Below are 25,915 nucleotides of genomic sequence, written 5' to 3' on the forward strand. Positions count from 1 at the left end.
TGGTAGTGATATCATTTCTTTCCTTTGCCACGTCCATGACCTTGGTCTTCTTCGAGTTGATAGTGAGACCAACCTTTAGCTACCTTTCTTTCCTTCTCTTCTACTTCAGATGTTGCGTGTTGCAACATGAACAGTCTGTTCTGACTCGTCAATCAGGGCTATGTCGTCCGCAAAATCGAGATCGGATAGTCGCTGTTGTTGGTAGCGAGAACACGTCCAGACTATATGGACGAGGAATGACAACGTTGTAAAAATTATAGACTATTTCAATGCCCGGCATCTAAAATACACAGCACATGTCTGTAAAGCCTCCAACAATACCATCACTAAAAGAACGCAATTTACTAAATGAGCGCTACTTAGATAACCTTGAGGCTAGTCTCCTTCGCAGCCGCTCGGGCCGGAGTCACGCAACGCTCCCCTTCCCCACCCGGCTGCTTCAAACCGACATACATTCCTTTCTCTTTGTTTTGCGCTTTGTTTGTTTGTTTGTTTGGGAGCGTTGCGTGACTCCGGCCCGAGCGGCTGCGAAAGAGACTACCTTGAGGCCGAATCATGAGCAAGAGAAGTGAGCCACTTAAGAGGAAAAGGTGACGGTCTAAACTCGAATCCACAACGACGACAGCATTGTTGACAGGAAGTAACTGTACAGTATCATTTATTAATGTACTTTACAAAAGGTTACTATAAGAGAAGAAGACACCAGGAAAAACACAGGTTTTCTCCTCAGACAAGAACTGGTAACGAAAAATCTTGTATTTGCATACTACTTCCAGGACATTCGTACAATAATCATGCAAACAGATGATTTGTGTTCTTTTTTATCAAGATGATGTTACGTTATACTTTCTTTTTGGAAAAACAAATTTTTCGAAACACACACTCACAAGTTACCGGTACATGAAATTTTTAATGCCTTTGATGCTTGTCAACATCCTCAAACAATTCATCGAAATTCGTATTCTCCGAGTCCTCATCAGCCTCTTCTGCCTTTCCGCGCCATAAACTTCTTAACCGCCTCACTTCCTTTGCTTTTAAAACTGCCTTCTTGAATAAGTTACAATACAGTTCAACTGCTGAAGGAGAATCGTCATTTCCCGGGATGGGATACATGATGAGATTTGGATTACAGTCACTGTCTACGACACCAATGCTTGGTATATTTACTTGAGCTGCTTCCTTCACAGCCAACACATTTCTTCCTAATGACGGCAAATGTAAGAAAATAATCAAATCCGGAACTCTGGTCATCCCAGTTAACATCAAGGAATTCGTTAATGTTCCTCCTCGCCATCTTCGAGTGACAAAATATTCACCACATTCTCTAGCAGTACGTTGGGTTAGTTCTTCAAACTGAGGATGCGTAGAAACGAAAAGGATGATTCCTTTTCTGTAGGCAATGTGGCACAGAACATTCAAAGCCAACTGTTAATGAGAACAAAAGTTGAGAGTGTTACAATAATAATTATTACAATTAATGAATTTTCTATAGATGCATGCAATGTACTGGGGTGAACACCAAGGAGTGCAAAGCCATCAATTTTTCCTAAATTGCATAGTGATACATTATATTATTTTATTCAAGGGAGTGTTTAACATCCTAATTACAGCTACTGCAAGCAATCTGCATGAACAATAGGCTCCAATGAAACTGCTTGGCCAGATGAGGGAAATAACCTCCTCAGAGGTCTTTGTTTGTATGGGAATACTTGCTACTTAGGCCAGTACCTATATGAATTTTGTGCATTATAATGGCAAATTTCGTTGAGGTTGTCTTTTTTCTGTCTTTTGTTCTTTCAAGCCTCTACTGTCTTCATCAGTGTGACTGATGCCTGTAAAAGAACGAATTATCCAGTTTTAAATTTGGTCCAGGCCCTGCTTGGTCTTTGTATAATTATGGCAATTATATTAGTGCGCATGAAAACATTCACTTTTCAGTGCACTCTACGAAATCACAAGTAACTGAAGTTACTGTGTTCTAGTCTGATTTACTCAACGATTGGTAAGATTGTGCTGTATTTAGTCAATTTGCTTTGCAAACTTACAATTATTTCTACAATGTATATTTTATTTTTGTCCTAGATACCAACGTTTTGTTGAGCCATTTGTCCCACCTCTATGTACATGCTACTTCATTTCAATCAAATGACTTCAAAGTTGATATTTAAAATGTATGTCACACCACTACAGTGTCTGTTTTCTTTGCTGGGTAGGGATTAATGGGTTTGGTGAAAGCCAGTGAAAGATCCAGGAGGTTTGTACACTTGTACATACCCTCAAGTGTTCTACTGTTTCATTAAGATCAATGATGTGTTGATGCTCTCTTGTTCCAAAGAGATAACGCTTCATCAAGGGATTCCAACAGCCTTCATGGTGACCAAGATGCACTTTAGCGTCAAACAATTCTTTCATTGTGAAGAATTTATGAACTTCAAAGAAATCAGGATGCTCTAGAATGTTTTCACTTGTGTATATATCCACCCCATCTAAACAGTCAACAAGGAACAATAAATTATGTGTCACTTGCTGTAAAAAAAACTTACGACTGCATAAATCTTGTAAGCAAAATTCACCCTGCCTTAAAGGGGCACAGTCTTTGACTGGACCTAGCTTCTGTTAACCCATTCATCACTGAAGTGGCCCCAGTGGCAAATAAAACCATTTAGCTTTAAACAGAGTAAAATCTGTAAGTCTCACTCAGAACTGAAAGGCGATGCTTCTGGGGTGAATAGGTTAAAAGATAAGTGGTACATAATTTACTGATATATAGCTTTACCATTAGTGCCTTGTGGCGCTAGAATGATTAGACACGTTAATAAAGGTTATGTATGTATGTACTAATCCTTCTGTATCGAAAAATGACACATGTCTTGCTCAATAAATAGAATTAAGCTTATTCAACTGAACGCCCTGGCCCAAACCATCGCAATCATATGCAATCACACATTTGCTATGTTAACGTCGTCCTGGTCAGCAATGACTAGAAGACAATGGTGGCCAATTATTCAGCAATCAGTCTTGATTTTAGAATAGCTGACCACTTATTTGAAAGCCTACGTATAGTTGTACCCACCCTAAGAGAAAAAAGCTGACATCAACAATATCTTTGCTTTAGGTGGTTTTCCAGACGTATACAAAACATGAACCCCAGGTCCATGGACCACTCCTGTGGACCCAGTCCATGGACTACCCCAGTGGACAACCCCTCATTTTGCAAAGCTACGAGCAGATGAAAGAGGAAAGTGATCTTCACATTAAGCAATTGTCTCTTATTATAGAGACCTGAAAAATCCAGGTGGCTTCAGCTGGATTCAAACCTGTGACCTCTGCGACGCTGGGGCAACGCTCTACCAACTGAGCTAAGAAGCCACTCAGTTGGGAGCAGGTCAATTTGTTGAGCTCATTTGTTCCAGTGAAGGACTTGAGGAATAAAATGAACTTATATTTGAAAAGTGAGTTATAGGCGAATTCCTTTGGAGCTACCAAAGAGGAGGTCTACGTGTCTATAACAGGCTATTCCTTAAATCAGTAGCACATAACTAGGAGCGAACAACAGCCGTATATTCCTGTCACGCCATTTTCACAGACCGCAATTTATTTTTAGATTAAATTTCCCGCTAATGAGACTCCTGCACGAGCCAAATGGCCAATCACAAGAAACTAACTTGAGGTCATAGCGTCACCAAACCGGAATTGTCTTTGTCTTTTTGAAGAAAAAGTAGTCTAAAAATAGATCGTACATGGGCTACTGGTCTGTAAAAATACCGTGACATAGGCTTAGTATGGGAGTTGTTAGCTCCTAGTCATGGACTCCTGCTTAAATGTTTCAGATAAGTGCAAGGATCACTTCTCTCTTTCGTCCAAACATTTTTCTGCTTGTAAAATGAATTGAGTTTACAAAATGAGGGGTGGTCCACAGGGGTAGTCCAAGGACCGTGTCCACAGGAGTGGTCCATGGACCTGGGTTGTTTTGTATACGTCCTCCTTTTCCTGTTACACCATCGCCGCCACGTTGGAGGACGAAAACAAAAGATCTCTCATTAGCTCCTTTTGTTCGTCCACCAGGAATAATGTTATCCGTGTCTCATATTGTCTGTGTCTTTTATCTGTGTCTCTGCAGATTCGTCTTCATGCCGCTACAAGAAGACAAGAGTGGCCACGCATTCCGTAATCATGAATTAGCAGATAAAAAAATAATTACCGATCTCTCTCGTGGTGATCACTGCGGAATTCGGTGATTGAATGTGATTCTGGACTGCACACGTTGTGGAAGCGAACTTCGTGCCAATCCGTCTTAGTCTTTTCACGGGTATTGACAGCGACGAGGTAATGGCGTTACCTATGGAAAGTAACAAAGAAAAGTTAATCGATCACCCTAAAAAAGCTACCTTTTTAGGAAAATAATAGAATCACACCTCGAAAACTTGAAATATGATGAATTGCTCGAACACATCGAGCAGTCGCCATATTGACTTGTCTAATATTGCGTTGTGTAAGTTATCACGTAACTTCCTCTATGCTGTCCCAGAAACCAGTGCGCGGGTAATCAGAAAAAAATATCTTGTCAAAGAAGGGAAAATGTGACCATCGAGTGTATAAAATACAAAGTTTGGATTCGTTAATTTTTGTTTTCCCGATCAAGCAATAGACTGGCTCCTGCGACTTTTGTGATGTCAACGATGCACCCAATAATATGAGGCAGACAGAACGGTGTCCTCCCTACGTACTTTGACGTCACTTCTGCGAGACTGCTTTGATCGAATATTTGTCTTTTCGCTTTTGAAGACCAGTGAACGAGTGGACAAAGGAGAATATTCCTCTTCTCGCCTATCAGAATCCGTGGAAAACGCAAAGGTGAGAAATTACAGCTGATTCCTTGCTCTGTATTGGCATCTGTGATAAAGGTCGCCTGAGTCTTTTTCCAAGTTCTTTTCCGAAGCATGTCATTGTACATGTTGGTTGAGGATTACCCATTTAATTTGCAGATAAAAACGCAGAGAAGAGCTCTCATCCCACCGTCTTCACTGGGAAAGTAGCATTTCGCCGTGCCATCGGTCGAGTTGACCGAGTGAGGATAACATTTCTGGGAACATCCGAACAGATCACATTCTTTTTTAACCACTTTAACGCAAGGTCTACATCTCTATTTGAATAAGGCGTCATCGAACGAACTATTTTGACCTGGATCAAATATTCAGTCGTTCATATTGATAATAAACGATAAATTCTAAAAAAACTCTGCCGTATGTATTTGAGTCAGGAAGACATTTAAAACACTGTTTCACTAAAAGTAAAATAGGAGAAACTCAAAGGGTTGATTTGTGAAATCTTGATAAAAACGGTCGAAATATTTATGGCAAATATAAACTCACAAATAGCTGAACAGCCCCTTAAAGCTGATAGTAGCCCCAAACAACCTCAGAGCCCAAGTTCCAAATCGGTGAATGGTGACCATGAATTTATTATGTTAGCTGCTCATGATATTGAATCTGATTCTGGATCAGCTGTTTCTATGTCATCCATGGACAAAAGTAAATCCCAGGGGAGTAGTGTGAGTAGTTTTGCTGATGTTATAATCCCTGATATGGAGGCCACCTTAGAGAAAGGTCCTACAGAAGAAGAGCTGCAAATATTGGTGGAAGATGCAGAAAAGGATATTTCACACAACAGTGGAACACCTCAAGATTTAGATTCTAGTGGTAAAGACATTTTGGTGTCTGAACTTTGTGGTGATACCATGAAACTTGATAGGCAAGCATCATGCGAAAACCAAAGTCATGTGAAGAATTCATCTGTTCTAGATGGTGACCAGCTTTCAAGTGAACAGAGTATTGGGTTGGCAAGGGAGTGTTCATTGTCTGCTGGTGAAGCGGAAAGTAGTCTCGCTTCGTTTGACGAGTCTTTGCAAGATAGGGCTAGTACTCATCCAGGACTCTCTGACGAGGAAAGTGATGAGAATGCAATTCTTTTTGATGGTGTTACTTACCTTGGGTCCTCTACTGTCAATGCACCTGTCAGTGAAATTGAGCTGAAGAGAACAATGTCTATTCTAAGAGAGCAGACAGAAGTGACAATTGATGTCTTGCTTCATGTTGGCTCAACAGCAGACAAGCTGATTAGGCTGAAAGATCCTGAGAGTCGCAGTGACATCGCAACTTATCGCATACAGCGGATTTTGTTCTGTGGTCGAGGTGATGCTGAAGGAAGTGAAAGGGACTGTTTTGCTTTCAACACTGTTCATGGAGATTCAGATATCTTCCACTGTCATGTATTCAGATGCAAAGATCCAGAAAAGGTAAGTTCATTAACAAAAGCTCCTTTGTGCATGTAGGAGGGTTATGAATGATTTTCCATGTGCATGTTTTTCGGGCTATGTTTTTCATGCTAGTATTCAGGGCCTGGTATATCAACAATCATTGGATTGTCAGTAGAGTCTACTTGGTAAAGCAATCGTAGAGTAGACAATGCCTACAAAGTGTCAGTCCCGCCCCCTTGGTACATGTAGCAATAAGTTTGTCCCTTCCCTAATCTTTATCTTCTTCATAAGTTTGGAACAAAGTACCAAGAACATGGGCAGAGATGGCAGAGTACTTAAAAAGGTGGGGTGGGGGGTGAAAGCCAATTGCAATTCCTGTTTTTTAGCTCATTGACCTTGTCTATTTTGTAGACCATGGTGTGAAGCTGTTTCTTTCTAGTTCAAAAGAAAAAAATCAGTAGTTGATTGCTTTCTCAAAATTAATGTAGGCCAGCGCTGTTTAAAAGTCCTTTGTAATATTTCGCCAAGCACAACCGAGATGTACATGTAAAGTGTTGTGAAAAGATTGTGATGTGGATATTTTGTCAAACCATATTTGTGCTTTGCATGCAATATTTTTGGTACCGAAACAAGGTTAGTGGGGTGGGGGCTGAGCCCCCCAACCCCAAAAAAACTTTATCTGAGGGTGCTAGAGGCACCCTACCCCTTGGTCCACTACATTAATTTTGGTGGATCTTCATCCATGCCAAGCTACCCAAAGTTCTGTTGCAATTTAATTTTGATGAATGATTCTTGCAATTCACTTGTTACAAATTTATCACCTCTATTTGGGATACACCAATCTTCAGTGTTGATGATTTTGTCTGGGGCTTCTGATCAAGATTTGACATGGTAGTGCTGTTTTTAATATATTCCTATGCTTGTCTTGGCTATTATCCTTGAGAAAAAAAAAACTGAAGTTCTTTTTGTTAAGGAATTAAATAAGGAAAATGATCAGAGAAGAATCCTTAATCAAAAGCTAACTATGCAGACGATTCTAATATAATATCACCTGTGTATGATACGTCTGATAGATCTGAGGAACTAGTTAAACAGTTTATGGAGTGGTCCAACAATAACGGTATGTCCTGCAATCCGAGTACATGTAAATGCGAAAAAAAGGTTTTTAAGAAGAAAGGTTGTACACAGGTTTTTCCTCTCATGTCAGGTATTTTGCAAACCAGGGAGCTCTCCATTCTTGGTGTTACTTTCGAGGAATATTGCCGATGTACTACACATGTACAGAATAAGCTAATCAAAGCTAACAAATGTCTTTTTGAGTGAAATGTGAGAATGATTTACACATATTAAATGAGAGGTTTTACAACTGAACTGACTGGGAACTCAGAAAAATCCGAGCCCCAGGTGGAATTCAAACCCACGACACTCCGTGACCTAGTTGGATGCTCTAACCACTGAGCTACTGGAAACTCATGGTGAGCAAGGGTGAAATGTGGGTCTTTGACTCGAGCTGCATCATGCAGCTACAGAGTCAAATAACAACTGACAGCATAGCTCATAACTGCTTCGCACACTCACACTAAGGCATATCTACATTTTGCTCACTTGGATGGTTGGTTGGCCGCATTGGAGATAATTATGCCTTAGTGTGACTGTGCGATGCAGTTATGAGCTATGCTGTCAGTCAAAAAGTAAAAAGTGGTGCATTTATATAGCGCCTTTATCACAAGTCTCAAAGGCGTTTTACAATGATCAATTTACCCCCAGCGGACTGGAAGCATATACAGCTTGCTGGTACTCATTTTACCGACCTCGGAAGGATGGAAAGCTGAGTGAACTTCAGCGGGAAAGAAGGTCGCCAAATATTCCACTCTCGGCAGAACCGGGAATGGAACCCGGGACCTTAGGGTTGGAAGGCAGAGATCTTACCAATGCGCCAACCCCTCCCCCCAGTCAGTCGTCAGGGTGGGATTTGAACCCACAACCTTCGGATTTGATCACCGTTGCTCTACCGACTGAGCTACAAGGCCAGAACGGGAGCAGGCTGTGGGTACATGTATGTGAGATGTTATTCACAAGGACAAGTTCTTGCTCGGCCCAAGCCTAATTTAGATAATCATGGGTTCAAATCCCACCCTGGTCAGAGTTTTTCTCTGTCCTTGTGTGCACCCAGTTCCAATAGTATAGGGTTGATCTCTGATGGAATAATTTGGTATAAAAAACTTCACAGTAGTGTTAGGCCTCACACAAACTTGGAATCATTACTGTCAATATGCTACTGAAGGACAACAACGAACGATTATATCTAAGGCAGTTAAGATCTATGATCTATTAGAAAAACAAGATAGGAAAATATTCGACAAGGTAAAACATCAAAAGAAGCATCCTCTGAGAAACCTTATGCCTAAACTGAAGGCACAAATCTAGTCACTGGCCAAAATTAAACATTGATTGAGTGAAGAACTCCTATTTAATCCCCTAATTTTTAAATATGACCTACAGCTGTAGCTTTGTAAATGGTATTTTGTAGATATTATTTTAAAAGAGTTAGCTCTCTAATTATTATGTACAATGTAAAATTGGGAGTTTTGTGACATACACTGTAAGATATGTAGTTTTTATCTCATGAATTAATAAAGACTATTATTATTATTATTATTATTATTATAGTTTACAGTGCTATTAATTGCTTCTTTCAGTCTCCTTGAACCGGGACCAATCCTTGGTCCTGAGGTACCAGGGGACTTATTTATTTGATGGACAGAAACCGTCTCTGTATGTGCGGCGTTCCTAGGAGGACGATTATTATTATTATTATTATTATTATTATTATTATTATTATTATTATTATTATTATTATTTAACAATTATTCGCCGAAGGCAAAGTGATTATCGGTGAATATTCACCAAGATGAAGGCGAGGTGAATATTCACCGATAATCACTGAGACTGAGGCGAATAATTGTTTTAGTATAAATACACAGGTGATTATTTCAAAAAAGAGAACAAAAAAATTTCAATGCGAAATCGTCTTCACTTACAGTGGCAAAACGACTACTGGCAGCCATTTTGTCTGTCGAGGTGATTATCGGCTGATAATCCGAGATAGCAAGCCAATGAGAGCGCGCAATTTTGTATAATCACCTGTGTATTTATACTAAATTAAAATCAGTGAGTCTCGGAGTGAAATTTTACACCTACACAGGATAATATTGTGACCTGAAAATGTGCTAAAAATAATTATCATAAATAAGACCCTGAAGTCAATCTTTGGGCCCATCAGAGTAATAAAAACTTGAAACCAAGTGATTATTGGTTACTTTTAAATAACTAGCCTTATGACATACTTTTTTGCAATTTTTTTCTCCAGACTGGTCAGATTTTGAGGTCCTTCTCTCAGTCATTCCGAAGACACAGAAAGGTAGTTCTGTTTCCCTTTGTAAAGTAATGGTGATCTACTGGATGTGTAATTTTAAAATTTATGAACGTTTGTATACCATGCTAATGGCCTTTCCTCAAGTTTTCCCTTGTTTCTAGTTTTTTTGTTTATTAGGAAGACAAAGGAACAATAGTAATGTTATTAAAACCGAACTAATACAGTCAGTATCTGTTTTGTGTTAACACGTTCATAACTCAGCAGTGGTACCCAGCCTCAGCTTATATGCAAGCTCTGTTCTTAGGATGTTTGCAAAGACACCATGAAATGCATACATGTACATGTACACATTGACCCCAGCACTTCTGAAAGGGCTGCTATTAAGAGAAGAGTGGGATGAGAGGTGCCACAGAAGATGGGAGTGTGCCCGCCTGGCAACTGATGCTACAAACATCCACACATGTCACCACTGCAGTTCCCTGTGTTGATCAAGCATTGGCCTGTTTAGCCATGAGAGGAGCTGCAGGGCTCAAGCCACTGAGCTACACGACCACTGAAAATGCTGTGACTGTCACTTTCTGACAACAAAATTAATGCTGTCATTCATGGCTCTGAGTAATAACACAACAATTGTGATTATTTAATTCTGTAATTCTATCATTATAATATTGCTTAAATTAGGTTTTGTCTTTAATATTTCCATGGATTGTCTGTGATTGTAGATAATTTTGAAAAGAACAGCATTATTTTAGCATGTTGATGATGATAATGATGACAATGAAAATGATAATGATAACAGTAATATTGTTGTTATTATTGTTAATATTATTATAATGATTACAAATATTGTTATAATAATAATAATAATAATAATGTTATTGTTTTTATTATTGTCATTACTATTACTGTTGTTATTTTATCAACGTAAACTGTCCATAATAAGTTGAGGAACTTATGTTTGACAGGGCCCAGCTCATTATTTTAAAACATATTGCTTCTATTTTATTTGGCTTTAAAGAGAAAACAACAGCCAATAGAATCAACAGAGCCGACTGCCACAGTTACTGGTATAAGTAACCTCATCTTCAAATTTGATGTTACTCTTGACATTCTTGAGGAAGATAATAAAGGATTTTGTTCATCTGCAAGGGACAAAAACTGCTTCAAACTTCGACAAAACTTGAACAAGAAAGTGAGCATAATTGTTCAGCAATTGACAAACCAACATCTGATTGTGGAAAGGTTTGTAATGTTGCTTTTAGATGCATTAACTGTTGGTTAACATGTTTCTGGGTAGAGAAGAATAAAATAGGTGATATTGTGACAAAAATGACAATATAGGAGTGCCTTTTTAATCCATTCAGTCTGAAATCAATGTTGCTCAAGGCTCTGAAACACATGTATATGGCACATATCCTTCCCCCATTATCTTACACGGCTTGTAAAGTCCTGGCTAAAAATAGTTTAAAACTTGAGGAAAACTTCAGAAAAGGAAAACTTCAGAAAAACCTCCTTGAAATGCTTTCTGGACAGAAAGACATTAAAGCTCCAAAGCACCTTTCCGTGAATGATACCAGGACCTTGACTGTATCTGTTGCATCTTTGATTTCAAATCAGGCTGGTCTCCCTAAATAGCATCCACATTGATACCCAGAGTCTAATGGGATACAATCAATAAATTAAATATAACTTGTCCACCCACTAAAATCAAAGTTATGAAATGGTGATAGTAAGTGTTGTTTTCGGCTGGCTGAGGCATGAAAGAAGTGGAAAACATTTTTTCTCACACACATCTGGGAGTCTGGGTGCTAGTGTGTCTTTTCCATTTACTGTTTGTTGTGGGGAGATTTATTTGTATTCAGTCTGTGAGTTACTGCAGTTTTCAAATTATTTTTCCTGAATAGTTTGTTCGTCCTGTTATGAATGTACTCTTTCAAATTTGTTCTTTCATTGAGGTAATCTGTGATAATTTAATAAAGGTCAGGCTGCATGGTTCGGCTTGGCATGGGTACCAGTTGTGTGTGAGAATAATAATTATTTCTGTCTTTCAATCAAAGCTTCTCAAATTATGTCTATGAGAAGATTGGCCCTGTTATTTTGTGACATATATGTACAGCAGCATTGTGCTTTTGTTTTCATGTTTTCAATGTTTTGGTGAAAGTTTCTTTTGCTTATTTCACTTTTTCAAGATTGAGTTCTTCTAGTGTAAAATTTTGCTGAATATCAGCGTTGAACAGAATTTGGGAGAAGAAAAGTATTTAATTAAACTCCTTCGTTAATTTTTAATCTGAGATTAGCTTTAATCTGCTTTTGAACAACCAGGCCCAGAGTACTAGCCGTAGTAATGGAAATGGCCTCACACAAAGACAGAAAAATGTGAGTTCTTCTCTGTCCTGGTTGTGGACCCATTTCCATTACCAGGGCTAAAACATATTTGGATGACATGGATTTAAAGACAGCACTTGAAAATTCCACTCTAAAGGATACATGTATTTTTACTCCACTAGATGCTTTGGCCTCCTTATTTGCCCAGGAAAGAATGTCCGTTACTCTGACATGCACTTGTTGAGTGAGGTATAGTAGGCTTTTTACATGTATTTTTACTTATCACAAGGATGGAATAGAATATTGTTACAGTATCAAAAGGCTCAGGAAAGGTTCTTCAATCTGACATTAATCTCAGGTCTGAACTCATGGCTACAGTGTAGTTGATGGCCTTTGGAAATGGTGCCTTAAAGGTTGGTTGCAGCCTGAGTAACTCAAGCATTGCAGGGAGGTAACCACCCCTGTAAGTAGCTGCCAATATGGGAACAGTCACACTGAAATAATATTGTTTTCAGTGGAGAAATACAGAAGCAAAGCTTAATTGCCTCATCCTAGGATCATGATTAGTTGAAGGGAGGGAAGTGAACAGAATTCACAATCATTCACTGGTTAAAACCAGCAAATGTTTACAATGAACATTTAGAGCCAGGCAAATGATCACTGTGAAAAGCTAGAGTTGAGCAAATTATTGTTTTACAATAACCAGGCAAATACAAAAATCATGGGAAGACAAGCAGGTGACGCCAGAAGATGAAGCAAGCAAACATGCCAGGATTGAATATGCTCATAGCAGAGACTGCTGGCCTCATAGTCATTGGCTCAAGATTATTTTGGTCATCAGAAATTTAAAAAAATTAGCGGCATTTATTGTTTCTCTAAATAGAGAGCCTAGCTGCTGTTATGGGTGGCCTATTTATCCCCATGAATTTAACATTTGTTTTTCTTGCTTGATTCAAAGATCTTGAAATACAATCATAATTATAATAATTATTAATAATTATTATTAATATCTTGCAAACCTTGTTTTCTTTTGCTGCAATGGAAGCTACAGCTCTCTTTTTTACAGTTCAAAACTTAAATGCCACGAGAATTTACAGCCCTCACTTTGTTTTGAAGAAACTGGCTAATCAAGGAAAGTACATGTAGTCAGTCAGGTTACTTCTGTTTAAATTGTTGTAGTCTTCATCAAACATTTCTGATCAGCAAGTCTTATTACTGCTTAAAATACCATCTACAATACTTGCTACAGTTCAAAATTAATGACACCACTGTGTATTTTGAAGAAACTGAAATTCACTTGAATGCTGAGTGAAACAGCATCAATCTTGCACTATCTCAAACTAAGATTGTACCATACAACCCTTCTTGAAAGTCTCCACAGTGCTACCTACACAAAATTTAGAACTTCAACCTTGTTTATACATGTAGTTGTCATCTTAAAACCTTTCAGGTTTCCATGAATGTAAGCGATGGAGGCAAGACTTACTCCATAACTGGTCTGTGGGACCCAACCATACGTGACTTGTTGGTTTTAAATACAGAAACTCCAAAAGGTACTGTTAAGATAATGTCAAAAAAGCTTTCAGAATGTCCGTCTCATTCTGTCATTTCTGAAAAAAGAAAGATAATTCCAAGCCTGTCTTTCTCACTGAGCTACAGTAGGTCAACTGTGTTATTGGGAATTGCAATCTCACCAACTCCATTATCATGTTGTTTATTTTCAATACGTTTGCCTGTAAAAATAAATTGTGCCAATCTACTTGGGGTCCACTGCCAAAGCTGTAAAAGTCCAAAACGAGATTATACAGTTTTTTCTCAAAATTGTCATGCAACTTAAACAGATAAAATAATTAATGCTTGGCCCTCTTTAGAGTTACTGTAATATTATTCCTGTAATTTTGTGGTTCACCTTTTTTTTTTAGTTTTAAAAAAAATTCAAACCAGTTGGTTCAATTTTGATTTTTGTTTGTCTAATATTCATCATCGTAAATTATAATAATATTATTATTAAACTTACATTTTCAAATGAAGTAAGTTACTTGACCCTTAAAATGGCAAATTTTAATCTGTGAAGGTCTTCATCAAAGTATTGCATTTGTGTGTCATTTAGTGCCTGTAAGTGAAATGCTTTGTTTTCTTTTCAGACACGAGACTGTTTCTGACAATTGCTGTGGACTTGGTTGTCAAAGGTGTAACAGAACCAGTTCGGTTCATTGTGGAGACAAAAGCAAAAGTCTACCCTAGTGGAGAGAAATTCTTTTGGAGTTCCTCTAAACCTAAATTTCATGAGACATACATTATGGAACTCAAGGAGGTGAGGAAAGAATTTTTGTTGCATCTTTACTGTTAGTTTAATAGAAGTGGCTTGTGGTACGGTAGCTTTTAATTACTGCCATGCATCAAGCTTGTAAACTTGTTAAGATAGTTTAAGATCTGTTACATATCATTACGATTAAGTCCCTAAGACATACTTTGTTTGCAATAGCTCAGCTTATTTGGCAAGTATTAAGAAAAAATAAGTGTAACAACATATTATTATAGTGTACTAGTGGGGCCAGAAGAACTAATTACATGTAAATATTATTGTCAATGTGTGATTCCTTAAGTTTAGAATGAGAAGAGTCACTCTCCCAATAGAACCACAGAAATGTAGGACCTTTTTCCACCTGACTTGGTTGTTTCACATATTTTCAATTACAGGTTTTTAATTCTGAATTGAAAGAGAAAGGCTTTGAGGTGAAGAGTCTTACAACAGAAAGCAGCTTGGAAGCTTCGCTAAGAAGGCAGCCTTTCCTGAAGAGACAGCTGTCAAGTGGTGACAAATCTCCTTCTGATGGTTAGTGTGCAAAACAGTTACACTGCATGGTGCTTGTGTTAAGAGATGAAAGGACTGCCTAGAGGTGACAAAAAATAACGGTTTGGTTGAAGTGTAGGTGATTCCATCTTTTTGACCAAGTCTGTAAGCTGCAACAATAACAAAGCGAGGGACTTTAAGAGCTACAACGCAGTCGTCAATGAGAACACCATGCACGCATTTTGGCACATATTCTTGAAGTACTCTGCACAACAACAACGAGAAATCACCAAATTGACGACAATACGAGGGTACAAATGTGAATCTTTCAGTCTCTATTTTTACTCTAAAACTGCTCGTACCAATGTATTTTTAGGATACTTTGCCCACATTATAGGACATGAACAAGATGGCCGCGAGAAACTTACGATAGCTTCAAGTTATTTTTTGAGTTGGTGTTTTTGTCAACGTCGGCGTCAGAGATCTTAAAGTCCCTAACATCTGCTTAACCCAATGACTCAAACCTGAACTACCCCCATTTGATGAGTAAAATCATCTAGTGTACGACAGAGTAAAATATATTAAGTCTCACTCTAAGGGGTCAATGGGTTAAGTACTAATCAAGGGTGAGGTCTTAACAGGAAAATCTCAAATTGAGGCCTTGCCACATATTGACTAAGGGATACACATATATATCCAGGGCTCGACATTGCGACTCACTGGTCGCCAATGCGACCAAAAATCAAGCGTTGGCGACTAGATTTTTAGAGCTAGTCGCCAGTGGGCGACTAACCTTCACCTTTTTCCTTCATCCTTTTAACCTCAAAGGCAAATCAACCGTAGTTTTGGATAAAATGCACGATTTATGCGCACAGAAATAACAAAACAAACCCACGACTCTTCTGTCTCTTCGATTTCCATGTTTCATAATCGAGCGCCATGTTTGATTCAGCAGCTGGTATTGGGGGCGCACTAAACAACACGTGCAATCATTGAAGCGTGAAGTTCACAACGAAGCCTTGGCTTTTTAGCGCTAAAAATATGGAAGACTGGTGATTGTTTATGTTCAGGTTCGTCTATTTATGTAAGCTATAGACTCCATGTTACATGGAAACTTAACAAAAGCGGAGGAAGCACAGGAAACGTGACTAAAGCTGCTTTCACATTGATTATTTACCTCGTAATGCGTTATGATATGTTTTACGAGCCCTGGCTTCCTTTTAAGTTTTAGTATCTCAGTCTTAGAAGCTTACGTGTACCTAAACTTAGGACTATGAAGAAGATTGCATGTGTACATTATCATCAGAAAAATGAAGAAAAAAATATCAGTGAAAAAAATGGCGACTAAAAGTTAAGATCTGGCGACCAAAATTTTTGGATCAGTCGCCAATTGGCGCCTTACTAAAAATGTTAATTTCGAGCCCTGATATCAAGCATTTATTTTTATGGGAACTACAGTACATTGCAATATTTCTGTTGTAAATTAAAGTACATGATGATGATTATGAAGATATTATGCTGATGTTGGTGATGCAAAGATTTCAAACAATTTGATTCAAGTTAAGAGGTTGACCAATATTCTTGAAATTCATGTTACAGAATTAAATTCTTCCATACAGCTGTAGGTACTTTGTGTTAGAGGGAAATAATTTTTTACGCAATAGCCCTTTTCACGGTTAGTTTTTCTCATTTGCATTACAATGTAATCTAGCATGTATGTGAGGCAATTTCGGGCTATTTTGTAGTTTTAACCCGAAATTGCCTCGCACTCACGTTAGATTACATTGTAATGCAAATGAGAAAAACTAACCGTGAAAAGGGCTATTGACTCTACTCCTCCTATTAATTAACAATTATTCGCCGAAGGCGAAGTGATTATTGGTGAATATTCACCAATAATCACTGAGCCTGAGGCGAATAATTGTTTTAGTATAAATACACAGGTTTTTATTTCAAAAAAAGAGAAAAAAAACACATTTCAACGCGAAATCATCTTCACTTACAGTGGCAAAACGACTACTGGTGGCCATTTTGTCTGTCTAGGTGATTATCGGCTGATAATCCGAGATAGCGAGCCAATGAGAGCGCGTGATTTTGTATAATCACCTGTGTATTTATACTAATTAAATATAAACTTTCAAATTTGGTCACAGATAAAAATTAGGTTCTAAGATGGACTTCCCATGCTTCACACAATCACCACTTAATGTATTCTTGTCAAGCCATGTTTTTAACCAGTGTTTCATAACTTAAGTACTGTAGTTGTTTGGTGCCATACCATCAGAGCTAACTGGTCAGTGCTGTTTGTCCTTTAGATGATGATGAAGATGATGAGCCATTGTTGTCAGGATCAGGTGATGTGCAGAAGGACTGTTCAGTGGAAGAACTTGGTACTTGGGCAGACCTGCTTGCAAAATGGAAGGATGTGACCATCCGACCAAGGCAACTGCCAGGGCTTGTTAGAAAGGCAAGCAAACTATTTTGTGTTAAATTTAACTTATGGGAAATCAAAATGATTTCCCAGGCTCTTGGGAAATCATCGACTGTAGGATTGGGTACACCTTGTATGTATTAACTCAAGTTAGTCAAATAATTTGAGTATATTATTGTGTTGGGTGAGTTATTGGTGGCTGGCAGTTCCTAGTATGACCCTCTCGTCAGACTTTCATGTCATCCTTGTAGCTCTTCTGGAGCTGGAAATGATTGTGGTGTCAAGCCTGCAGACCTTTATGGGGAACTTTGGAAGAGGATTAATCTTTTCAGCCAAATTAATTAAGTTACAGTACATATCATTATTTTAAGCTAGCATAAATAATAATAAATTGAGTGATACGTTTTTCAAACAACTCCCAATATAATTTTCTTTAAACCACTTTCTTTGGACATTGCCTGAATTTCATTAGACTTCTTTTTCCTATTTTTTACCCAAGGGGATACCTGAGCCAGTTAGGGGACAAGTTTGGCAGATGATGGCTGGTCTTAAAGAAAATGATGAACTTCTTGAAGATTACAAGCACTTGCTTAAAAAGGTATGACTTAGCTTTGCCCAAAACTGGAGGTACCTACTCCATTGACATGTAATGTGTTAGGAAAAAGTGGTAGGAACGGGAAAGTTATTGCAAATTGGGGTTCTTACTTCTGTGCATGAGAAGCCTTTGGGCTGGAATGAGTGTAAAGTTCATTCATGACAAGTAGTGTTGTGAAGGATTGAGACTACATATACATGTATTTTGAAAAGAATGATCTTTACAGTTAAAGGGCCACCGACAACCACAAGTCTTTGCGGGCGTGCAAGCTATCGGCGCCATTTTCTGTAATACAGAAACTAGTATTTCTTGAAAAGTCAAATTCCATCGCTTCACATCGTCGTGTTTTGGATGCCCAGTAGCTTTAAACTTTGTTAATATTGTCCTTAATGTTTAAATATTGTATTTTTGGCGTTATTTGGGTGTTGTGTTCGTGTTAAAAGCGAAATGAAAACTGTGAAGAAAGGTCGTCCGCCGAGGAAGGAAAAGCGCCATGTTATTTGGCTCACTACTTCAACCTTAAGATTATGGAACGAAAGGAGGAAGGCGTTTGGATTAAAAAACAAGTCGAACAGCGAATTGGCAGAAGTTCTTCTTCACGGGATGTTTCTGAAGCAAACCGGCCGATTCTATTGCCCGGATAATAATAACAACAAAGGCGCGCAAAGGACACTGGTTGTCGGTCGCCCTTTAAGGACGGAAGGTCAACATAAGCATTCACAATGAACCCTCACTGAGACTGTTGTAACCACACATTCTGTACTTTAAAATTCTTGAGCCATCTTTTTAACTTTATACAAGTGAGATGGTGTAGCAACCAAACATTCTTGGCAAATTTTGCTAACTTGTTGTTCCACTTATTAGCCATTTTCATCAAATTTGCCATTTTTGTCAAAATTGCCACCTTCAATGGTGGCCCCTTTGCCTTTTCATCTGACTTGTAGCTAAGGCATATGCAAATTTTCATCTTTGTCACCAAATTTTGCTGAATGCACCATTTTTGACAAAATCACCACTGCCAGGAGACCTCTTTGCCATCTCATTTGAATTTTTGAGACTTTTGCAAATGTTTGCTTCATTTTGTCACCATTTTCACTAAATGTACTATTTTCAGCCAAATCACCACTCACAAAGTTTGGCAAAGCAATGGCGAAAATCCAGAAGTTCACCAACTCATCAAAGTTTGGGCAAGTTTGACATTTTCGGTAAACAGCTATTTTCGCCAAAAGAAAGGACGAACACTAAATTACCTTTAGGTGCTTGAAACAAACTTCTGAAAACACAAGCTAGCGAAATGTCCCCCTAATTTTACGAGAACTCACTTCCGTTACATGTTTATAATTTAAGTCTTAGGGGTAACATTTTCTTGTCACTGTCGAGGCACATCGACAACCAGTTGGGCAAACGGATTAAAAAAAACCCTTGTTCGCTCGCACGCTGCTCCGCTATAAAAGGTGCAGGAAGGAACATTCTTTATTGTATTTGAATCAATCAGGAATCTCCAACAGAGCAAGTGATCATGTGGGACATTCATCGAACATTTCCAGCTCATGAATACTTTAAAAGCAGTGGAGGGCAGGGTCAAGAGATGTTGTACAAAATCAGCAAAGTAAGCTTGAAATGAATCTTGTAATGATTGTTTAGTGTATCCTTTTTTTTTTGTATTATAGAATATTAACGTAGAATATTTGCCTGCTGATATTGCATCTGGTTCATTTCCTTTCTGTTAGGCGTACTCTGTATATGATGAAGAAGTAGGATATTGTCAGGGACTTTCATTCTTATCTGCAGTTTTGCTGTTACATGTGAGTAAGATAATGTTGAAGAACCCTTTGTTGTGTGACTTAATTTTAGTTTTGGTTTTTTTTGTTATTTTTATTATCAAGCTGCAACTATTTTTTGTCACCTTTAATACTTCTGAAAAGAACTATGGCAAGCTGCAAAAAAAAAAAAAACATGTCATAGAAGTTTTCTCTCTCTTTCTCTCTATTCATTTCTTTAGCCTCAATGTTTGGCTGTGACTTGGAATGGTAGTTCATACTTCTAGAGCTATTAGAAGGAAGATTGTGTTGCTCTTAACTTGACTGTTCTTGAAAAGATTGTTGTTCTGTTATTCTTTTCAATACATAGCTTCCAGAGGAGCAAGCATTTGCACTGTTGGTTAAGGTCATGAATGATTATGGTCTTAGAGATATCTTCAAACATGACTTTGAGCAGTTACATGTCAAGTTTTTCCAGCTTGAAAGAATGATTGAGGTAAGTTAAACAGTAAAGTACCTGGGTGCTGTCAGTGATATGCTCAGGGACAAGACATCATATTGAAGATACCAAAAGCTGTTACAATATTCTTGTGAAGGGCTGCATTCATACTAAAGTGAAAAAGGTAATTGGTCACTGGGTAGTTGGAACTTTTCAACTAGATGATCCAAGTTCCTTTAGTTTCCTTGATTATATTTTTCTTTAATCAACCATGCTGATCCCCTTCCCTTCCTTGTAGTGTTGGGCACTGAATTACCAAGGGGCTAGCCTTACACACTGGGGCCAAAAGAATATCACTTCTGGTAGCCGCTAAATGCTATGACCATTCAAGTTTAACTCTCTCTCTTAACCGGCCGGTGACTGGTCGGCTAGTTGGTTGAGCATTGGACTATTGTGGGGGAGGTCGCGAGTTCAACTCCAACTGAGGAGAAACTGCTGCCTTGGTAATTTCATCAGCAAAATGGTTACACTTTCAAGTCTTCTCGGATAAGGACTATAAACATTAAAGATCCCAGTTGTGAATGGTTAAATTATGTGGTTTTTTTTTTTGCAGGATTCCATGCCAGATCTATACAGCCATTTTCAATATAATGAGATAGAAACCCATATGTTTGCATCACAGTGGTTCCTAACCTTATTTACTGCAAAGTTTCCATTGCCAATGGTCTACCGTATCATGGACCTCTTTCTCTGTCATGTAAGCTATCGTTATCTGTGATATGTTGGTGCTGGGGTACTTTTTTGCGTTGCAGAAGACCATTTACATGTTTGATCTATAACTCAGCTCTCTGTACTGCATAATATAAAAGTTGGATGGCAATTTTGAGTACTAGAAATTTTGTGTCAAAGACAACTGAGAGCCATGCATGACCAAAACAGACAGCATGACCTTTATCAACACAACTACAACGTAGCATTCAAGTTCTTGGTGAACTATAGTCTTGCCAGAATATTTTTCATACTAGAGACCTTTTAGATTCTAGGACGAGGACGAGAACGCAGTCGTTCTTGTCCTAGAATCAAAAGATCCCTACTGTCTGGAAAGTGGTAACCACTTTCAAAAACTGTGTACGTTGAGGGGGCTTCTGTGAGGCACAGGAGTTTCAATGCAGCCTGTCCTTTGCCACTAGGGAGAAAAAACAAAGAAAGAAGGTTGAGGTGAAGACACGGGCCAGGCAATGGCGGATGGCACCAAAACAACAATTTCTGATAAGCGGTCTCAGGGCACCTGTACTGTACATTACACCCCTCTTTTCTGTACCTATGTGTGCGAAACGTATTTTCCGCTGTCAGAAAAAAAACACACCTTTCTCTTTCATTTGAAATATTGTCTTTATTAGTTATATTGTCTTTATTCTTGCAGGGAATGAGAGTTGTTTTTCAAGTGGCTTTGGCTCTCCTAAAGGTAAGTTAATTTTTTGGTTTGAAGCATGTTTCGTGGGTCATGTCAAAATCATGATTATTCGAATCTTGTTGAGTGTTTCAGTCCTTTGAAATTACGACGAATGAGTGAACACTATTTAAAGGGGCTATGTCACGCAAAATAATGTACTTTCATGACACTCAAAAATGCCAAAAATGTAGAATGAAACATTGCAATGACCACTTAAAACTTTTGAACAACAAAAAAGAAATACAGCAAAAGGAAAGAGCAGCATGGATGGACACAAATGGACACGATTTAAACGGATTGCATTTGGGTAATCTTGAAAAAAGTCGGCCTGACGTTTTTCAAGTTTATTGCAAATCGTCTGGGTAACAGTCGTTTTTGCTCAGTATCTTCTTGTTCGTGATGTAACGAAAATTTTATCAGTAAAGGAATTCCATTTTATCATTTCGAGTTTTAAAGGGAACCTCCAGTTCAACAAAAAAACAACTTTAAATCACAGGAAATAACTGTTATAGTCAAGTCAATCTAAAATATTTTCAAAGAAAGCGTTTGTATCCGAAAGAAATAAGGTTTAGAATCGCCCATTTTTGTTTCCAAGTTTTGCGGGCGCTGCCATCTTGAATACTTGTGACGAGTTACGGTTTCCCTATTGTTATTAAACAAAAGCTCTTTGTGTCAGAACAATAGGGCAACCGTAACACGTCACAATTATTCAAGATGGCGGCGCCCGTGAAATTTGAAAGTGGAAATAAGTGATTTTAAAATTCACTTTTCCTGATATAAACACTTTTTCACAAACAAATTTCGAAAAAATTTGTTTGTAAACATAATATCATTCGGTTTAAAATTATACTGTAGTAAGAGCGGAGGTTCCCTTTAAACTCGTGATTAATTAACAATTAGTCCATGAGCCCCCGTTGGATACGATATGGTAAATAGCCAGCGAGGCGCGTAGCGTCGAGTTGGCTATTACCAATCTTGTGTCCACCAAGGGCGAATGGAATAACTGTTTCATTAACTTTAAATTTTCAACCTTCGGTTTTGGGTTTTGATTTAAGTTCATGAAACAACCGAAAAGTGATGTGACTTCCGGGTGCCAACAATTTTATGCTGAACGAGTGCTGAGCGACATTTGCCGCAGTCATTTCCATATAAGGTGAAACGCAGGTATAATGGCTGGTAACCGAGATCCAGTGAACCAATGGGAAAGCTAGAATTGCATTATCCATGGTTGAGAATTTAATAACGAAGGATATCCCTTAAACACCGTAAAATAACGTGACATGGCCCCTTTAGGGCGGTTTTCAATTGAGTGTCAAAGGTAATTAATGAATTTCGTTGGTTTTGCATTACTTCACTCAGTGATTGGTTCAAAAGTTCTCGCGCCATTTTTTTCAACCAATCAGAAGAGAAACCAAAACCAATCGTGGCTCGCGCGTTCACATTTTCCCGCGCTTTGTGTCGGCTACGTGTAATTACTTTCGAGTTTTGATTGGTTTACTGGATTGTCTCCGTCCTTTTTGATTGGCCAAAGTAATTACTTTGGTTTTGGTTTTACGACACTCAATTGAAAGTCACTCTAAGTGCCAACTGTAATTAGTGCTGAGGCACTCTGCCTCATTAGGGGCGCTGTACAGAAACCAAATCAAACAACAAATATTAAATCGTAGCTTGGCTTTTGAGGAGACGGAAAACCCGATAACCAGAAGAAAACCCTCCCGAAGCAGAGTAAAGAACCAACAAACTCAACCCACATGTGATGCCAATTTTGGGCAATTTTGCCACATTTGTGGAGGCGAGTGCTCTCACCACTGCGCCATCCCTCTAATTCCTAAATTGCATTCTGCGTCATATTCAGTCTCTGGGAAATACTGGTCGACGACTGGCCAAGAATGTGTCCGAATATCAACGTATCGTCTTTAACACGCTCGATGCACTAAATAAATATAAAGTGATATTAAAATTCGATTAAAACGCGGTGATTTGATATATCTTTCGCTCCTTGAGACTCTTCAGTCGTTCGTCGTGTGAAAATGTCAAATTTCTGAGATTCTTATTTGGAATCGACAATTTGACATGTAGTTAATTATTATTTTAATAGGTCGAGTGTATAAAAAGACAGTATGTCTAATTCTTGTTCAAATTCCGTCTGTTTTGCTTAGAACCGGATAGCGGAACGGTCCTTACATAAGAGGGTTAATTTGATTTCGAATAATTGTAGTTCTTGTAGTTTGTAAACACAAATTCTACCGACTATTATAGGAAATATCCATAGTTCTTCTTAATCCAAATACGCAATCAAACCATGAAGTCACTCAGACTGGGTGGCAGGGTTGGCCAGTAGAAGATGTCACGAGAACGTTGTCTTCAATTACCTTATGGTAAACTGTGCCTCTTCAACCCTTCTACGACGCAGATCAAGCAGTCATTAAAGACAATGCGTGCTAATTCAAACTAAGGCCTGTTTCAAACGTCGAGCTTTGCATGTGCCGAATCTGATGCAAATGAAAAAATCTATTGTTTTCGCTCATTTGCATTAGATTCGGCACATGTGAAGTTCGGCGTTTGAAACGGGCCTTAATGACTTTTCTTAGGCTGTAATAGGTGATAATGATCTTTATGTCATGTTATCTTATCTTCACCAGGCATCTCGCAGGGACTTGATTCAAATGGATTTTGAGTCTATTCTGAAGTATTTCCGAGTATCAATGCCAAAGAAATACCTTGATGAAGAAGAGTACAAAAAGCTTATAAACTCAGCAATGGGATTCAGGGTACAGTTAATCATCATTTCAAGTTTTGTCTTTCGCTGTTTCTTCTTGTGAAGCACACACTGTCGGTACGCGTTTTAAATGCTCTTGTTGTTTTGAACCGAATTTTAGGTGACCAACAAGAAGATGAAGAAATATGAAACGGAGTACTTAATTCACAAAGAACAGGAAGCACAACTTGAGGATCCAGTAGAAAGACTTCAGGTAACAACACCTAACTTTAGCTTGTTGCCGTTTGCAAGGGCAACTCGCCAGCTGATTCATTCAAATGATACAAGTTGCTTGGCAACGGGCAAAAAGACAACTGAAGAATTCACGGTCCTTTCGCCTGATGCCTAGCAACTTGTGTCATGTCCTCCCCACGGGCCCATCCCACTTTTCCATCATTCATGTTGTTTTTTTCTTTTTCAGCGCGAGAACAAGAGACTGTTTGAGGCCAATATGAGACTTGAACACGAAAATGATAACCTGGCGCATGAATTAGTTACCAGCAAAGTAGAACTACACAGCAAACTAGCTGAGGTACTAAAAGTTCACCTACTTATGCTACTGATTGAAGTGAAAACGAACGTCGACATAAGCACAAATGTTCATCAAAATCAATCACGGCCTCTGTCATTTTGTTGAAATGCTCACACGCGGGGAATATAGAACGAGTGCTCAAATTGGCCAGACACGGCCAGACGTAGCAAATTTCTTTGTACTTATGCTGTGTTTCGTTTTCACACAATGCAAGCGAACACAAGAATAAGAGCAAACACAAGGAAAAGGAAAAATTTTGCCGATCCTTGAGCTTGTGTTATGCTTGCGTTAACCCCGGTTTCACGGTGAAATAAGCGATTTCATACTTGCGCCTTTGCTTGCGTCGCTAGTGAAAACCAGGCTTAAACGATGTCTATTAATTATAAGATTAGATGCATTATATAAATCACCTTAGAATGAAATTAAGGGTGCGCTGGATGCAACCCGACAACTGTTCATATATATATATCATATATCATCATACATCTTTATTTACCCGCGGATTTTTTTTTAGGGTAGCTTGGTGTAGCTAATATCTCCGAGCATTTACCCTCCCAACCATGATACACCACAGAAGACAGACCACAACACCGGGAACTACATGCCCTGCTCTTTGCGACAAGTGTGTGTTATTGCTAGGCAAATTATTACTTTTGCGTGCCTTGGAATTCATTCACTTCAAACGGTTTTGCCAGAGAGGAATTTAAAGGCATGAGAGCCGACAAACTGAAGATTTTCCAGCTTAGTTTGCTTCTGTGAACATGTGCTATAATCCTTCGTTTAACATTGCCTTGCTCAGCTTTTACTGTCTCGCGCATTGTGCAGCGCTTGTTACTTAAAGTGGTTGTTGTTTTCAGACAGAAGAACAAGTGGAAGAACTGTCCAAAGCACTGGAGAATGCCACAAAATCACTGTTGGAAGCAGAGGACCAGAGAGAGAAATTTAAAGACGAAGGATCGCAGGTTGAGTGAAATGAAGCTAGGTTTATTACAACGCCGAAGCTGCTTGTACAGGCACTAGAACAGCCAAAAGGCATCGCACTCGCCCATTTCCTTCACTTTGGACCGCGCTCCATATGTACTCCAAGTTCGCTTTCGAATTTCTCTGAAATACTCAATGGAAAATCTTTTCGCACTGAGCGGCTTTCCCGAGATGAAGATCGAAACATACCCTTTACTGTTCTGATGATTGTCGTT

General features: G+C 38.6%; 2 protein-coding genes across 2 annotated transcripts in view; one reads left to right on the forward strand and one right to left on the reverse strand.

Annotated features, from left to right (window-relative positions):
• Positions 1-630: 630 nt before the first annotated feature.
• Positions 631-4,546, reverse strand: LOC138021873 (small ribosomal subunit protein uS2m-like). The gene is made up of 4 exons (XM_068868901.1): positions 4,416-4,546; positions 4,202-4,339; positions 2,275-2,486; positions 631-1,425 (listed from the first exon to the last, which is right to left on the reverse strand). The coding sequence occupies exons 1-4, from the start codon at positions 4,465-4,467 to the stop codon at positions 910-912; spliced, it is 918 nt and encodes a 305-aa protein (XP_068725002.1). The 5' UTR covers positions 4,468-4,546; the 3' UTR covers positions 631-909.
• LOC138021866 (rab GTPase-activating protein 1-like) overlaps positions 4,534-25,915 on the forward strand; it is a 24,001-nt gene continuing 2,619 nt past the window's right edge. Inside the window, exons 1-19 of the mRNA XM_068868889.1 lie at positions 4,534-4,854; positions 4,986-6,295; positions 9,627-9,677; positions 10,651-10,874; positions 12,140-12,206; positions 13,408-13,510; positions 14,102-14,271; positions 14,658-14,793; positions 17,067-17,218; positions 17,682-17,780; positions 19,273-19,386; positions 19,508-19,582; positions 19,908-20,033; positions 20,590-20,733; positions 21,400-21,441; positions 24,072-24,200; positions 24,309-24,401; positions 24,609-24,719; positions 25,577-25,681. Of these exons, the coding sequence (XP_068724990.1) occupies positions 5,354-6,295; positions 9,627-9,677; positions 10,651-10,874; positions 12,140-12,206; positions 13,408-13,510; positions 14,102-14,271; positions 14,658-14,793; positions 17,067-17,218; positions 17,682-17,780; positions 19,273-19,386; positions 19,508-19,582; positions 19,908-20,033; positions 20,590-20,733; positions 21,400-21,441; positions 24,072-24,200; positions 24,309-24,401; positions 24,609-24,719; positions 25,577-25,681 (2,883 nt within the window). The 5' untranslated portion in view covers positions 4,534-4,854; positions 4,986-5,353. The remainder of the gene's footprint in view (positions 4,855-4,985; positions 6,296-9,626; positions 9,678-10,650; positions 10,875-12,139; positions 12,207-13,407; positions 13,511-14,101; positions 14,272-14,657; positions 14,794-17,066; positions 17,219-17,681; positions 17,781-19,272; positions 19,387-19,507; positions 19,583-19,907; positions 20,034-20,589; positions 20,734-21,399; positions 21,442-24,071; positions 24,201-24,308; positions 24,402-24,608; positions 24,720-25,576; positions 25,682-25,915) is intronic.

The sequence above is a fragment of the Montipora capricornis genome, chromosome 2 (genome assembly GCF_036669925.1).
Source record: "Montipora capricornis isolate CH-2021 chromosome 2, ASM3666992v2, whole genome shotgun sequence".
Lineage (NCBI taxonomy): Eukaryota > Metazoa > Cnidaria > Anthozoa > Scleractinia > Acroporidae > Montipora > Montipora capricornis.